Here is a 16,807-nt window from a genome sequence, read left to right on the forward strand (position 1 = left end):
CAAATAATGTCCAAACAGTTTTAACCATAGATCATCAGCATAACTATAGCTCATATACGTATTTGGGAAAATATAAAGTGTTATTTGGAAATCTTGTCAACCTCAGCATTCAAAGGCTAGTTCAATGTTCAATGCTCAGAATTTTCCCTAAAAAAAATTTAGAAGTAATTTAAAGCATACATCCATTTATGTAGCTCTAGTAGTATTTTAAAACGAATAACGAGAAAAAAAAGTCCAAGATCTAAGTAAACTTCTTTTAATTGTTAAATTTCTTTAGTTAGACATGCAACACTAAGACACTTGAGGCCAACAGAGCAACGCACATTCCCTCCTCATCCCAGTCTGTTCAAAGCTTCCCCCTTGACATCCTCTAAAGAAGTTCCAGTCCCCTTTAATCTTTTCTTACGACCCCTTCCGATGCCATTCGGGGAAGAACTGTCCCTTTTCATTTGTTCATAGTTAGAATGCTGAAAAGGACGATCTTTGGCAATCTGTCATTCTTCATTTGCAAAACTATCATAGCCATCTCAACCTTTCTCTCATTGTAGCCCTAAAAGGCGGAATAGAACCATTTTCGTACAGCTTACTATTTGAGACACGGTCAGTTTGGCGGGTACACAAAACAATATGTAGACAATCCCTCTGGACAACACCTTACAAATCCTCGTCCGTCTTTCGTAGCGCCCACGTTTCCGAACCATATATGACCACTGTCATCATTGTAGCTTCCAAGAATCTAATCTTGATTCGTAGACTTATCGTCTTATTATTCCAAACTGATATTACTTTTTTTTTTTTTTTTTTTTTTTTTTTTTTACTTCCGTTGCTGAACATAGCTATTAATGTAAACAATTTAAATATTCTGTGAAGCCTAGCTCGAAGAACTAGGCCATAGGGGATATTTAGGGAATCACAGGAATGATCGTCATAATTGCAATATTAGCAATTTGTTTCTTAAACACAGCATAAGGAGTGAATAATATCAATTGAAAGGGATGTGATGATAAATAAGCGAAGAAAGAGAAAAAATGGAGAAACAAAAGTAAAGTGATAGAAAATAAAATAAAAAACAAATAACGTATGTCATTTATTTTAGTACATGTTTAACTTTGCAAAGAGATGTCTTTCAGTATTCTATTGGGAATGTTTTTTTGTTAAAATATACTGATTTTCTATTTTGCTTGTGTTTTACGCTAAAATTCTTTACGCTAAGGTTGTTTAATGTTTTATAATGTAGAATTGAGAGAAAGAGTCGAACTTTAGCGTAAAGAGCGGGGCGTTGAAGAGTATCATATTTCCTGAATTTTATTTAATATATTTAGGATTGGTTTCAACACTGGATATAACTATTCATTCAGTATCATATTTCCTGAATTTTATTTAATACATTTAGGATTGGTTTCAACACTGGATATAACTATTCATTCAGTATAATATTTCCTGAATTTTATTTCATACATTTAGGATTGATTTCAACACTGGACATAACTAATAACTATGAATTTGACGAGAAGTGTTAGGGTTTTTAATAGGTTTATTTGTTATTTACCATTCATAATATTAATTTTAAGAAAAATATCCATTTAGTTTTATAAGGATTGACTTATCGCATGTCAGAAAAAGAGTTGTATAAAAAATGTAGTTCGATTCCTCATTTCTATAATTAAATAATTATAATTATTAAAAAATAAAAAACATTTTCACTTTTCACCCTGTAATTTTAATAATTGGCCAATCAGAGTGGATATTAAGGGCATATTTTGTTTTAATGACGTAAGCTATGAAAATCATCCTATAATTAAAACAATATAATTAATCAGGCTATAATTAAAAAAGGTACAATGGCCAGGCCATGTTTAATGAAAGAAAGGTTGTTTGATTGCCAAAGAATATAAATTTTGGCTGTTCATTTGGGATCAAAGAAAAGTGAAGCTTTAAATAGATAAGGGTGAAGGAAAAGCATGCTCAGCCGTATTGGTCTATAGTGGCTTAATACTACAGCGAGTTATTAATAGCGTTAGTTTAGAAATCTTATTAGAAGGTCATACCTGGTACACTTACATTTTTCATGGGTCTTATTGGTTTTTCTAAGATTCTAGACTGTTTCCCAATAAGAAATGGTTGTAGAGGGGTAAACGAGGAGTATATGCAGCCGTGTTGGCCTTTAGTGGCTTATCACTGCAGCGAGTTGTTAGTAGCGGTAGTTTAGATATCTTATTAGAAGGTCAAATCTGTCACACTCATAATTCCCCTTGTTTCTTATGTGTTTTTTTTTCTTCAAAGATTCTAGACTTTTTCTCAATAAGACATGGTTGTCTGATAAGAAGTAAAATCTTCAGATTTTCCTGTATATTTCCGGTTAAAAGTATCTTTTTCAGTTTAAATCGTTTTTCTGAGGAAGTGCTATTTAAGTTCTATAAGGGCTTGAAATTTTAACTTGACGGTTTGTAAATTGTCTGTTACTTTTAAGGTTTTGTTTTTTTAAATCACTTTTTGGTTTTTTGTTTAACAGAACGAAGATCCAAACCAGCATACCATTGATACTTTAGAACAGTGCATATCAATGCTTTTAGAGCGATTGACTACTTCAGAACAAACAGTTCTTACGCCAATAAGCCGAGGGAGCGAGGAACCCATTGCAGCCAGGAAATCAATTCATAATTCTCAAGGTGAGCCAACTATTTAAACTCTTACATTTATACAAGGTTGCCAATTCGGAGGGTAAATTGTCAGACCAATATAGATTCCAGATTTGACTAAGTTCTGCTAATTGAACTGCCTGCCTAGTTTCGCAACGCTGCCTTGCAAGTTTGGCAAGCTAGTATCGAAAAGCTAGTGAGAATTTTTCAGTGCGCAGTAAAAATCATTAACATATGTTGAAAACAAGGTAGTCTGTATAAAAAATTGCAATCTTATATTCGTAGATTTAGATTTATTTGTTGGCAATAAACCTAAATTAACAATTTTTAAATGACAATTTTTTTTTAGGGAACCCGGGAGGGACAGCTGCCCTCATATTCTGGAAAAATTTTAATTGTCATTCTGTTTTCATTTGAAAGAAATGTTTTAAATTATGGAAATATTGCGGGGAGGGGATTTGGTAGTTTTGTTTTTTCTTTTTTTCATTTTTTCAATTCAAATTCCCAAAATGTTCAATGAAAGTAGTAAAAACGGTATTTTTTGAATTCTAGGGGAGGGGGCAAGTATCTACGGCGAGGGTAGGCGAATCTATAAAAATTATTCTATTAAAAAATAACTTTGATGGATTTTGTTCTCATTTCAAATGTGCTGAAGAAAGGGCCTTTCTTTTTAATGTTTTTAGTTTTTAATGCAGTTTTCAGTTGTTTTTTTTTTTTTTTTAATGCGGGAATTAAAAAGAAATTCAAGGTTTTTGTCCATTCAAAGACTGACGAGTTACTATTCCACCATTCAGAAAAAATAGGATTAAATTAGAGCTATTGACGATTGACCCAAGGAGGATTAATATATTTTGATGATGAATATCGGTGATGAGATTGTGTTTTTAGTGTTCTGCGTCATTTCTCTCTATTTATTTAATGTAGGAATTCTAAGCATTTATATCAATGCTAAATGATGAGAGAACTTGCTATTATATATTCAATTGTTATAGCAAAAAAGGAAAAAAAAAATAAATAAAATAAAAACTTGTGTGTCTATATTTTGCCATACTGCAAAGTTTTGACTAAAAAAATTTACTATTTATCTCAATGTAAAAAAAATTTTTCTTGTAGTTTCCTCTATGTAGTTATGTAATATACAGTGCGAATTTTTTTTTAGCTTTTTTTCGAGTTTAAAGCTCATCCTTCCTGTGTCGATTCAATTTAGTGGTGTCAATTCTTGAAAAATCAGGAGGGAGAGATTGACTTATTAAAAAATTTTTTAATAAAAATACCAATAAAAGTGATTTTTACTAAAAGTTCCCCTCAAATGTATCTTTAAAAACCTGAGAGGAGGCTGAGGCTAAAAAAAATCTAGAAGGACATAGACACACCTCCCCACTTGATGGTGCTGCTAGAGGCATCCTTGGCTCCCTGTCTATCTGTTGATCACCTTGTTTGTATTAAAATATTTTGTTATGAATTGATATAAAAATTCCTAAAATGCAATAAACCTCTCAGCAATAATGCTCCACATTTTTCGGTTATGATGACTGTCACTGCGCAAAAATGAAGAAGAATATGAAGTCTGGAGCTTTCTCTTTCTAGTGCTCGAATCTCTGTTCTTCCCAAAAGTCTTCGCCGTTATTTGGTACACTTTAACTTAAAGAATTGGTGCGCAAAGAGTAATTCAGGATAAAACTCAATTGTATATTTACATTTTTTTATTCTCCATTCTGCTTAACTTTCAGCTATTTTTGCTGCTTATTTTTTTAGTGTCATTGAGTTATGTCTGTTTGAAGTCTTTGTTCTTCAACACCACAATTTCTTATAGGATTTTTCTTGTCTTTGGCTACCGGTAAGGACTTTGAAGAGGTTGTAAAAATGCCATGTTTTATCTTTCTGCGTCTATGTTTGATGAAAAGTATCATAGCAACATACGTTATAATACTAGGTGTAACAATAATAGCAATTGCAATACAATTGATAAGTTTCACTTCCCAATAGGGGCTTTACTTCTGAAGGCCTTTTTAAACGAAAATGGAAGAAATAGACTAAGCTCTTAAAATATATAAAAAATCAAACAGTTTGGGTAACGAACTATAAGTAAAGAGCTATTGAGCCGAATGGTAACCGAAACTCTAAAAACGAGATTGTGAAAACAATAGATACAGAGAAAGAATTGGCCTTTTTGCTGATTCGAAATATATAAAATTCATAAGTTTAATGGTACCCATTAAAAGGTACGAGCCTATGAAAATGTGCCTGATTTTTCAAAAAAGGGGGAAATACCCCCAAAAGTCAAGAGATCTGAATGAAAATCACACGATCAGATTCAGTGTATCGGAAAACCCTACATCAGACATTTCAACCTCCGATCTGGAAAAATGTGGACGTTTTTATTTTTTGCCAGAAAAAAGTTCACAGATGAGGGTTAATTTATCTTTGTGTTTGATTTTTTCGCAGGAGTAATTATATCGAAACATTGGTCCTAGAAGATCAATAAAGGGCTTATTCCAGCGGAAACCAAAAGTTCTAGTGCAATTTTTAAGCGACCAAAAAGATTGGAGGGCAACCAGCTCCCCCTCCTACGCTTCTTTCCTCCCAAAGACTTTCGATCAAAATTTTAATATTGCTATTTGATTCAACATAGTTGAAAGGTCCAATAACTATGCTTTTACCCCCATAGTACCGTGGGAAAGGCCTGTGAATTACGCGAATTATCTATTGTTCATGTACATTATTTGTTATTTGGACTTATACTGAAATTTGTTGGAGGGGAATTTTCTGCAGGGTGGGAGGGATTTTCCACGGGGAGAAATTTCTACGGAGCATAAAGTTTCCAGGGAAACATTGAAGGAATTACCTGGTATAATTTGAAAAATTGTCTGAAATTAAATAAAAAAGCAAAACAATTTATTTTCAGTTGAAAGGGAGTAGCACCAAAAAAACTTAAAACGAACAGAAATTTTTCCATATATGAGGGATCCTCAACCTTCTCTCTTTGCACTGAATCTAAGAGATCTTTAAAAATACTTGTCATTAAAATTCCATGGCCTTCGTGTTTGAGCAGTCTTTCTTAAAGAATTGTGACAAAAAGTCAAACCTCAGCGTAAAGAGAGAACGTTTTGGAAGGGGTAAAAAAGGTGAAGGATACGCCATTAGATTTTACAGTCCCTACCGGCGGTGCTGATCTCCGTTTCTTGGCCCTTCAGCCAGGAAGTGCCTTGGAGGCTTGGGGGCCAACCATCCTGTGCTTTCGCCACCCTTCCTGTTTACCTTCCCTAGATTTCTCCAGGTACCCATTTGGAGCTGGGTCGACTCTGGCTAAGCTTACAGAGTCATGCCACCGACCCCCATCCCAAACTAAATAATTGGGTACAGTGGGATTCGAACCTGCGCCCTCTCAGACAAAGGATCCTGAATCCAGCGCACCAATCCACTCGGATTGGTCATCCTCCCTCATACATGGGATAGGTTCTTTTCGTTTGAAGTTTTAAGGGTGCTCGTGACTTTCCGTTGAAAAAACTTGTTTTTTATTTCATTTTTGACCATTTTTAAAACATTAAATTAAGACATATAAGGCCGCTATTCGACAAAGAAGAATTGTAAAAAAGCCACAGTTGACAAAAAGAAGCCATAGCTCTAATCCAGCATGGTGAAAGAAAACACTACACAAGGCGTAAAAAAGGCTTTAGTAAGGTAAAAGGAGGAAAGATGCGGCACTAGACCCTTAAGGTTAGAACCAGCGGTGTTGATATCCATCTTAAGGCCCTTCTGCCAGGAAGTGCAATGGAGGGACAGGGCCAACCATCCTCTGCTTTTGTACACCCTTCCTGTTTACCTTCTCCAGAAGCCTAGAAAAATATAGAAAATAATTATGGAAATTGATTTTATAATAATATGTTTATTTTATGGATTTGGATCCTTGTATGCTCTACTCTGACTGATTATAAATCTGACGTTTAAAATTTGACATCACTTCTAGGTCCTCAAGAAACGACAAAAGCTTTATATTTCACCGATCGTTCTCTTACTCCTTTTCTAATCATTTTACAAGGTCGACTAGGTGAGGTTGTGCTCCGAGACTTTAAGATGGCCATTGACCGACCAAATCGATACCGTTTCTTGTTTAAAACGCCTGATCCTGATTATGGCTTTGTTAAGCAGGAGGTGAGTTCATATTGTATTCAAAATAGGATAATGGAATGAACACTGGCTAACAACATCATAGATATTATTTTTAATTTATTTTATTTTTCTTATGTTATTTATTACTTAACTTATTTAAATTTTTTTAAGATACACCACACCATTAACAAGGACAATTTTGAAAAAAAAAGAATTTTACCCACCAAAAATAGTTTCGGGAAGCTATCCATGACAACTTTGTTCATATAATTTCTTTCTGTTTTTTTTTTTTTTTTTTTTTTCATTTGAGAGTGATAGTGGGAAACGATGAAGATATTTTGGATTGTTTTGTCATAAACCTTGTATTATATTATGTTGATCAAGTATTCGTAGAACGTGTTAAGCGAGCTTTCAAAAAAAAAAAAAAATCAAGCGAACTTTCAAAAAAATGTGTAAAATATTTAGACGAGCTTTCAAAAAAGTTTCAGATCAAAAAGATGACAAAAAGATGACAAAAGATAGATTGTCTTATTAATAGGAAAGAATGTGACAAAGTAATTAATTCCACAAAGTTTTATATCCTTTTGAATGCAAATTGTCCTATTACTCCAGTCTCTTGGAGACTGGACCATTAATCCAAAGTGTTTTCCAAAGTAAGTTATTCAATGCATGCTTTTTATTTAAATTTGCTTGCTTTAATTTTTCCGCATTCACTGACTCAAGTACAAGCTCTTCGCTTTTTCATTGATGCTGTAACTAAATCTGTTAAAAACTGAAATCAAGCACTGATAATATAATCACATTTTATTTGAAGATAAAATACCCTTCTTTTTTCCATTTATAGTTGTTTTCCAAATCTTTTTTTGTTGTTCTCCAGTTCCCAGCAGCTTTTTGATGGTGTGATATTCATTAAAATTCTTTGACTTTTTGGGGGGTGTGTCCCCCTTTTTAGGAAAGTAGGCAAATTTTCTGATAGGCTCATAGCCTTTGATGCGTAACTTCAAGCTTAATAGGTCTAATGTATTTGGAATTAGCATAAAAAGCCAACTCTTTTGTTATATCTATTCGTATAAAAATTCCATTTATAGAGTTTGGTTGCTATTAAGCCGTGTTGCTCCTTACTTACGGTTCGTTACGACGGGCTGTTCGAAACGTCACTTCTGTTAGGTGAATGAGGGCTCAAGTGGACTGTTGTATGCAGCCCAAGGAAGAGGAGGCTGTGCTATAATGAAAGGGGAAGAGGCTATAAGAAAGGATTGAAAGAAAAGGATATAATAAAGAATTGGGACCTTATGGTAGAGGGTGAAGAATGCAGCTGTGAATAGGTTGGGGTGGAGAAAGAGCGTCTGTAGCTGTGTTTGACGCAAGTGGTAGGGTGCTACATTGTTAGTACTTGTATTAGCAGTAAAAGTATACTTCCTGACAAAAAAAAAACTTTTGAAAGCTGATTTGCCTCTCAAGACTACTACTTTGTTTTTATTCTTCCAAAACCTCCATTCATCTGTCCATAATTTAGTTTTTTTATGACAAAGACATGTAATAGTACAAGGAAAAATGACAAATGTATTGGATCAAACATGCTTAAGCCAAAAGACTTAACAAAGTCAAACAGTTCGTGGTAACGAACTGCAGTAAGGAGCGACCCGGCTCAATAGTAACCAAAACTCTAAAAAATTGAATTTTGATATCAATAGCTACATCAAAAGAATCGCATTTTAATGCTGATTTTAAATATATAAGTTTCATCAAGTTTAGTCTTAACCATCAAAAGTTACGAGCCTGAGAAAATTTGCCTTATTTAGGAAAATAGGGGGAAACACCCCCTAAAAGTCGTAAGATCTTAACGAAAATGACACCATCAGATTCAGCGTCTCAGAGGACCCTACTGTAGAAATTTCAAGCTCATATCTACAAAAATGTGGAATTTTGTATTTTTAAGACAAATCACGGGTGCGTGTTTATTTGTTGTTTTTTTTTCCCAGGGGTCATCGTATCGACCAAGTGGTCCTAGAATGTCGCAAGAGGGCTCATTCTAACGGAAATGAAAAGTTCTAGTGCCCTTTTTAACTGACCAAAAAAATTGGAGGGCATCTAGGCCCCCTCCCACGCTCATTTTTTCCCCAAAGTCAACAAATCAAAATTTTGAGATAGCCATTTTGTTCAGCATAGTCGAAAACCATAATAACTATGTCTTTGGGGATGACTTACTCCCCCACAATCCCTGGGGGAGGGGCTGCAAGTTACAAACTTTGACCAGTGTTTACATATAGTAATGGTTATTGGGAAGTGTACAGACGTTTTCAGGGGGATTTTATTTTGTTTGGAGGTGGGGCTGAGGAGAGGGGGCTATGTTGGAGGATCTTTCCTTGGAGGAATCTGTCATGGGGGAAGAAAAATTCAATGAAAAGGGCGCAGGATTCATTACTATAAGAAAACAATGAAAAATAAACATGAAAAGTTTTTTCAAATGAGAGGAAGAAGTAGCATTGAAACTTAAAACGAACAGAGATTATTACACATATGAGGGGTTCTAAAAATACTTTAGCATAAAGAGCGAGGTATTTAGGAGGAGATAAATACCTTGCTCTTTATGCTAAAGTATTTTTCGTAATTTCAACTATTTATTCTACGGCCTTTCTGATTCAGGGGTCATTCTTAAAGAATTGGGACAAAACTTACGATTTAGTGTAAAGAGCGAGGTATTAACGAGGGTACAAACCCCCTCGTATACATAATAAAAATATAAGGTTATGAAAGTTTGTTACGTAAGTTAATTCTTAAGTTACGCATATTTTTTACTAATAGAACGTTCGTTAAAATTAAAAGTTCTAGTTGCCTTTTTAAGTTACCAAAAAATTACAGGGCAACTAGGCCTCCTTCCTCACCCCTTATTTCTCAAAATCGTCTGATCAAAACTAAGAGAAAGCCATTTAGCCAAAAAAGGAATTAATATGCATATTTCATTTTAATAATTTATGTGCGGAGAGCCAAAACCAAACATGCATTAATTAAAAAACGTTCAGAAATTGAATAAAAAAAACTAATTTTTTTAGCTGAAAGTAAGGAGCGACATTAAAACTTAAAACGAACAGAAATTACTCCGTATATGAAATGGGTTGTCCCCTCCGCAATCCCTCGCTCTTTACCTAAAGTTTGACTTTTTTCCACAATTCTACTTTTTAAAACAATTAAAAGCTTTAGCGTAAAGAGCGAGGGATTGCGGAGGGGACAACCCATTTCATATACGGGGTAATTTCTGTTCGTTTTAAGTTTTAATGTCGCTCCTTACTTTCAGCTAAAAAAATTAGTTTTTTTTATTTAATAGGGAAAAAGACCAAAATACACTTATTACAACACAACAGTTTTTTTTCAGATTAGAACACTATAGAGAAATTAAATAAAAAAATAAGTTTTTTTTGACTGAAAGTAAGGAGCGACATTAAAACTTAAAACGAGCAGAATTACCCCGTATATGAAAGGGGCTGTTCCCTCCTCAACGCCCCGCTTTTTACGCTAAAGTTTGACTCTTTCTCTCTAGTCTACTTTTTAAAACAGTAAAAAATTTAGCGTAAAGAGCAAGGTGTTAAAGAGGGAACAGCCCCTTTCATATACGGGGTAATTTCTGCTCGTTTTAAATTTTAATGTTGCTCCTTACTTTTAGTTAAAAAACTTGTCTTTTTTTATTTAATCTCTGAACGTTTTTTATTTAATACATGTTTTGATTTCAGCTCTCCACAGATGAATGATTACAGCGAAATTTCGCATATTGATTTATTTGGCTAAATGGCTTTCCCATAGTTTTGATCGAATGATTTTGAGAAAAAAGGAGGGGGAAGAGGCCCAGTTGCCCTCCAATTTTTTTGGGTACTTAAAAAGGCAACTAGAATTTTTAATTTTTTACGAACGTTTTCATTAGTAAAAGATATACGTAACTTACGAATTAGCTTACGTAACAAACTTCTATATTTGTATGTTTTTATTACGTATATGAGAGGGTTCGCCCACTCGTCAATACCTCGCTCTTTACACTAAAGCTTTAATTTTTCCCCTGAATCACAAAGGCCGTAGAATAAATAGTTGAAATTACTAAAAATACTTTAGCGTAAAGAGTGAGGTATTAGGACAGGGTGAGTCCCTTATAGGCGTAATAATTTCTGTTCGTTTTAAGTTTTAATGCTACTCCTTACTTTCAGTTGAAAAACTTTTTCATATGTATTTTTTATTGTTTTTTTTTAAATAATGCTAGAAAATGCTGCGCCCCCTTCATGGAAATCTTCTTCCCCCATGACAAGTTCCTCCATGGAAAGTTTCCCCCACATAACCCCCTCATCGTAACCAAAAAATCCCCCTGAAAATGTCTGTACACTTCCCAATAACCATTACTATATGCAAACATTGGTCAAAGTTTGTAACTTGCAACCCCTCCCGCGGGGACTCTTGGAGAGTAAGTCGTCCCCAAAGACATAGTTATAAGTTTTTTCGACTATGCTGAATAGCATGGCTATCTCAGAATTTTGATCTGACGACTTTGGGACAAATGAGCGTGGGAGGGGGCCTAGGTGCCCTCCAATTTTTTGGTCACTTAAAAAGGGCACTAGAACTTTTCATTTCCGTTCGAATGAGCTCTCTCGCAAAATTCTAAGACCAGTGGGTCGATACGATCACCCCTGAAAAAAAAAAAACGCATCCACTAGAACTGTCGCACTAGAAAAAACGCATCCGTGATTTGTCTTCTGGCAAAACATAAAAATTCCACATTTTTGTGGATAGGAGCTTGGAACTTGTACAATAGGGTTCTCTGATACGCTGAATCTGATGGTGTGATTTTCGTTAAGATTCTATGACTTAGAGGGTGTTACTCCCTATTTTCTAAAATAGGGCAAATTTTCTCAGGCTCGTAACTTTTGATGGGTAGGGCTAAACTTGATGAAACTTATATATTTAAAATCAGCATTAAAATGTGATTATTTTGATGCAACTTTTGGTATCAAAATTTCGTTTTTTAGAGTTTTGGTTACTATTGAGCCGGGTCGCTCCTTCTACAGTTTGTTACCACGAACTGTTTGATTTACTCAAAAATATTTGTCTTCTACAGTCTCAACGCGTATAGAAGCTCCTCCCATTTTCTCTTATTAAACGGTCCAGTGTATATTTCTCCGTGACTCAAGCATCATTTAATAATAGTGTAAATTTGTATTATTCATGAATGCGAAAGCAAAAACAAAAGGGATGAATCAATAATCTGTAGTTTTATATAGTAATATTCGGCCATGAAGCGTCAAAACTTTTTTCTTCTTGGTAAGGAAAAATATTCCCCTGAATTTTTCCGCTTTTATACTCTTTTTTTGGATCATAAAAATTGCTTTCATAATTTGATATAGGACCTTTGTTTTTCTTTTAATAGCTGGTGGAATAGTTCTATCCAAGAAAATACCAAACGTCTGTTAAGAACTTGCCGTGAAATTCTTAGTGAGTTTTCAGAAAATTGAAGGACATGAAAAGAATTTTATTTGTAATATAAAAAGAATGTAAAGTAATGCTTGTTGTTATTAATGTTGTAAATATTCTGCTACGAACTTGTAAAACACCTAAAACTTCTCATGAGAAAGCGATTTTTATGACTCATTAAGTTGACCCTCACGATTCTTTCCTTATCATTCCAGTTTTGGGTTACGTGCAAGTTTGGTATAAAATTTGGAATGTTTCAGAATTGTGTTCAGTTTATTTAAAATTATCTAATTATTCTATTTACCAGGTTTATTGTCAGATGCTAATGATTTTTTTTATCGAGGGCATGTTTGGAGCCATCGGGAGGGTGGATGACCTCTCACTAAATCCACCAATGGCCTTGCTTGCATAATTTGCTGTAGCTTAATTTTAAGCTTTAATACGACGTAGCAAAAGACTTTCGCAGATGCCAAAACAAATGATTTTAGTCATGCGCATTTATAGGATTTTCTTTTTTGGAGAAAGGGAGGGGGTTAAGTTTTATTTTCTTTCTTTTGATTCGTTATATAGGTATTCATTTTAGCTGTCATAGCATAACTAGCTTTGCTTTCTAAGAAAATTGTCCTTGCTTAGGGTTTTGAATTTTAGTATCTTTATAAAATGAATCCCCCCCCCCTGTATTATGGAAAATATCCAATAGTTGTAACTTTATAACTTCGTAGGTTCTTTATATTTGTCTTTATTTCTTTTAAATCATCATCTAATTTTTTAATTATCTTTCTTTTTTTAGATAACTGATGATGATGGTATATTACCAGGTTTTGACGGCAAAGTCGTTGCTTGGCTTGAAGAAGATTGCTTGTAATTTTTTTTAAATCTTATTTTAGTCGCTTTACCGGAACTGAATAAATATTTTTATCCTCGTTTTTTTTTACAAAGTTTAATTACTGTATAATTTCAGTGCTTGTCAGGCAGTTTTGGGTTGATCAGTTTGATTAAAATAAGCGCAATCAGTTTTGACATTTTCGTAATATGATCTAGCCAAGAATTAATTTCTAGTGCAGTCATCGGCAGGTGTAAAAGGAATCTAAATGCACGTGATATCCTTTACTAACATTAGCAGACCAAGCCTAACTGTCAATACTTTGGTTAGTGCTATAGACTTTTACAAGATGATTGCTTTGTCATTGTCTCACGATTGATCACTGAAATTAATTTTTCCTAAGAAAGTAAAAGACACAATTTTAGTCAGTACATTCTGAAGCGTATGTCTTGGTAGTTACTTTCAGAATAAATAGTAAGCCGAAATTCTATTCCAAGCTAGAGTCCAGTACCTTTTCTTCAAAGAATCATTAAACTCGCAAATAAGAAATAATTGATAACTTAGAGCGTGTCGGCATGCTTTTCCTGAGCCCTTACTAGGTTAAGAAATAGCCTTGGCTGGAACATTTTTGATGCTTTTTTTGTGAGTTCTAAGTCAAGGAAGCGGTTTTCTCAAACCTGTACCATAATTAACTGCATCTTTAATTTATAGACCAAAAGTGATTTGGGGTTGAAAGACAAGAAGATTTTCCTTTACCATTTACAGGAATAAAATTTCCACGCAGAGTATTCACATCTCTTTTTGGTTTTTATCTCTTTCTTCTTTTCTATTCTTTTTTATTTATTTTTTAATAGAAATCTTGAAAAAAAGTATTTTCGAGAAAAAGAATGGTAAAGTGTTTAGACAGTGTGAAGTTTGAAAGCATTTCTTACTTCATAAAATACTGAATAATTCTAGCTAACACATTTCGCATGCAGACCCGCTATACTTTACCCCCGCCCCCTAATGTGTAAACATATACCCCAAATTATGCATTTCTCATCTATTCTGTCACTTGTCTTTGTGGCTACGAAACCAGATTTATCAGATCTAGCCAAGCGTAATTCTTGACTGTATTTCGTTTAATTAACAATTACCCTTATTCCTAAAAGTGTGTTGTGGCTATCACTGTGACGCGCGCAGGGTCCGTTTAAGATTTGTTTTTATGTCAACTTCTTATATTTTTATAATGTAAAAGAATAAAAAGTGTATCTCGACCTATCGAAGCGCTGAATGGGAAAATGCACACACACCACCCGTATTAGATCAATGTCATACATAAAAAAAATCTAACGCATATTTTTATGTAGCTTCCTCAGAATAACATTTTTATTTCCTACATTATACTGAGATTTGAAAAACATACCTAGGACTATACGAGTGTATAAACCTACACAGCGCTCTGCAGATCTTCTGTATTTCCAAGCACAATAAAGCATTCTTTTTATTGAAACCCGCAGATCAACAGCTTATAGTACTAACAATTTCTTTCCAGATGGAGGAGCGTCACTTTTAGCCAATGGCAACGATAAATATCTTCCTTTAGTAGAACCACTGATTTTCTTCTTAGAACCCATGTCAAGGTATTTCAAACTTCGTGCCAGTCTTTTGAAACGTACCCTACAATAGGGCGGTTAGCCCTTTTTTTTAGTGATATTGCCTTGCTAAAGCTTTTTTTTTTAGTGAGGAATTTTTTTTTTCCTGAAATAGTCTCATTAATAGGCAAGGCAGGCATAATATTTTTCAGAATTGTATAAAAACTATTCGTTTCACTTGCTGATAGATAGTCTATGATCCATCCCAGGGCAGAACTAAGGTAGATAGACATGGAGTAAGGGTTCTGCAAATAGTCTATCAGTTCTATGTGCCATTTGAAGGCAATTTGAGACCCCAAATAAAAACTAATTATAGATTGTTCATATTATTTGAGCTTTGCATACTGGGAAATCCCACTGCAATTATAACGGGGATGACTGAGATTTTTGGGTTGACTCATGAGGAACAATGTCCGTTATGAGACGGACAAAATCTTCAAGCTTTTTTTTAAATATTCATTATTTTGTCCAATAGAAAAAAAAATGTTTCACACAAGAAATGCAATCGGCTTTGGTAAAAAAAAAGACGCTACATTCAATGTATGTGTGTGTGTGTGTGTGTATGCGTGTTTGCGTATGTGTGTGTTTGCGTGTTACACATGATGAAATTGAGCTGCAGCTAACACTTTCGTGATACAGGGGACAACTTTGGTAGAGACTATATGCCGAAGATCTGGAAGATGCAGCTAGGCGGTAAATAGTAAAACATTGTTCTACCATGTTAAAAAATCGAGAGAGAAGTGTCACGGGGCTAAAATTAGTGATAAGGAGAGAATTAAAGAGAGACGGACAGAAGACTTGGAAAATGTACAAAACCGTGACAAAGTTACAGGAAATTATTAAAAAAATGAAAAAGTTTATGACACTGGAAGTTAAGGTACATTTATTTTCTGAGGAAGAATTGGAAAAAGTACTAAAAGGATTAAAAAATAATAAGGTCCCAGGTGGTGATCGGGCGCTTAACGGGTTTTTTAAACATGATAGCAATAAGTTAAAGATAAATTACTGAAGATTGTGAATATGATTTTTGAAATTGGGGAAGTACCTAGCGATTTTTGGAAAACCTCAATTAAATCCTCTGCAAAAAAGGTGGTAAAACTGAGTGAGGTAATTATAGAGGCATCAGTTTGGTTTATCAGGTATCAGACAGTGGTGTTTAGAAAGGAGAGAGGATTCGTTAAACAAGTTTTCACTCTTCAATTAATAATTGAGAACTGCCTGAGTCATCAGACACCTTTAGTCCGTAGCTTTAGTGAAGGTCCTATCCTTGTATTGTACTAAATAAAACAAAAACAAGTTTTTTAACTGCAAGTAAGGAGTGACATTAAAACTTAAAACGAACAGAAATTAATCTGTATATGAAAGCGGTTTTCCCCTCCTCTACGCCCTGCTTTTTACGCATAAGTTTGACTTTTTCTCATAACTCTACAAAACAATAAACACTTTAGCGTAAAAAGCGAGGCGTTGAGGAGGGGACAACCCCTTTCATATACAGAACAATTTCTGTTCGTTTTAAGTTTTAATGTCGCTCCTTACTTGCAATTAAAAAACTTGAACGTTGTTTAGTTAATGCATGTTTTGATTTTGGCTCACTGCACATGAATAATTAAACGAGATTTGCATATATTTTTTGGCTAAATGGCTTTCTCATAGTTTTGATCGGACGATTTTGATAAAAAAAAGGGTGGGGGAGGAGGCCTAGTTGCACTCCAATTTTTGGTTACTTGTAAAGGCAACTAGAACTTTTTATTTTTTACAAACGTTTTTATTAGTAATAAATGTACGTAACATACGTAAAGAAATTCAATATTTGTGAATTTTTATTACGTATATGAGGGAGTTCTCCCCCTCGTCAATACCACGCTTTTTATATTAAAGCTTTAATTTGGTCCCAATTCTTTAAGAATGACCCCTGAATCACAAAGGCCGTAGAAGAAATAGTTGAATTTACTAGAAATACTTTAGCGCAAAGAGTGAGGTATTGTGGAGGAGACGAACCCCCTTATATACGTAATAATTTCTTTTCGTTTTAGGTTCTAATGCTGCTTCTTATTTCCACCCGAAAAATATTTATTTTCTCATTGTTAGTTTTAGATAATGCTAGAAAATCCTGCTGCTTCTTCATGGAAATTTTCTTCCCTCATGATAAATTC

General features: G+C 34.2%; 1 protein-coding gene across 1 annotated transcript; it reads left to right on the forward strand.

Moving 5' to 3' along the window:
* The first annotated feature begins 2,486 nt into the window (after positions 1 to 2,486).
* Positions 2,487 to 13,120, forward strand: LOC136027432 (dixin-A-like). Its single transcript, XM_065704701.1, has 3 exons — positions 2,487 to 2,669; positions 6,607 to 6,791; positions 12,988 to 13,120. The coding sequence occupies exons 1-3, from the start codon at positions 2,564 to 2,566 to the stop codon at positions 13,060 to 13,062; spliced, it is 366 nt and encodes a 121-aa protein (XP_065560773.1). The 5' UTR covers positions 2,487 to 2,563; the 3' UTR covers positions 13,063 to 13,120.
* Positions 13,121 to 16,807: the final 3,687 nt, after the last annotated feature.

Source organism: Artemia franciscana, chromosome 5, assembly GCF_032884065.1.
Source record: "Artemia franciscana chromosome 5, ASM3288406v1, whole genome shotgun sequence".
In the NCBI taxonomy this organism is placed as follows: domain Eukaryota; kingdom Metazoa; phylum Arthropoda; class Branchiopoda; order Anostraca; family Artemiidae; genus Artemia; species Artemia franciscana.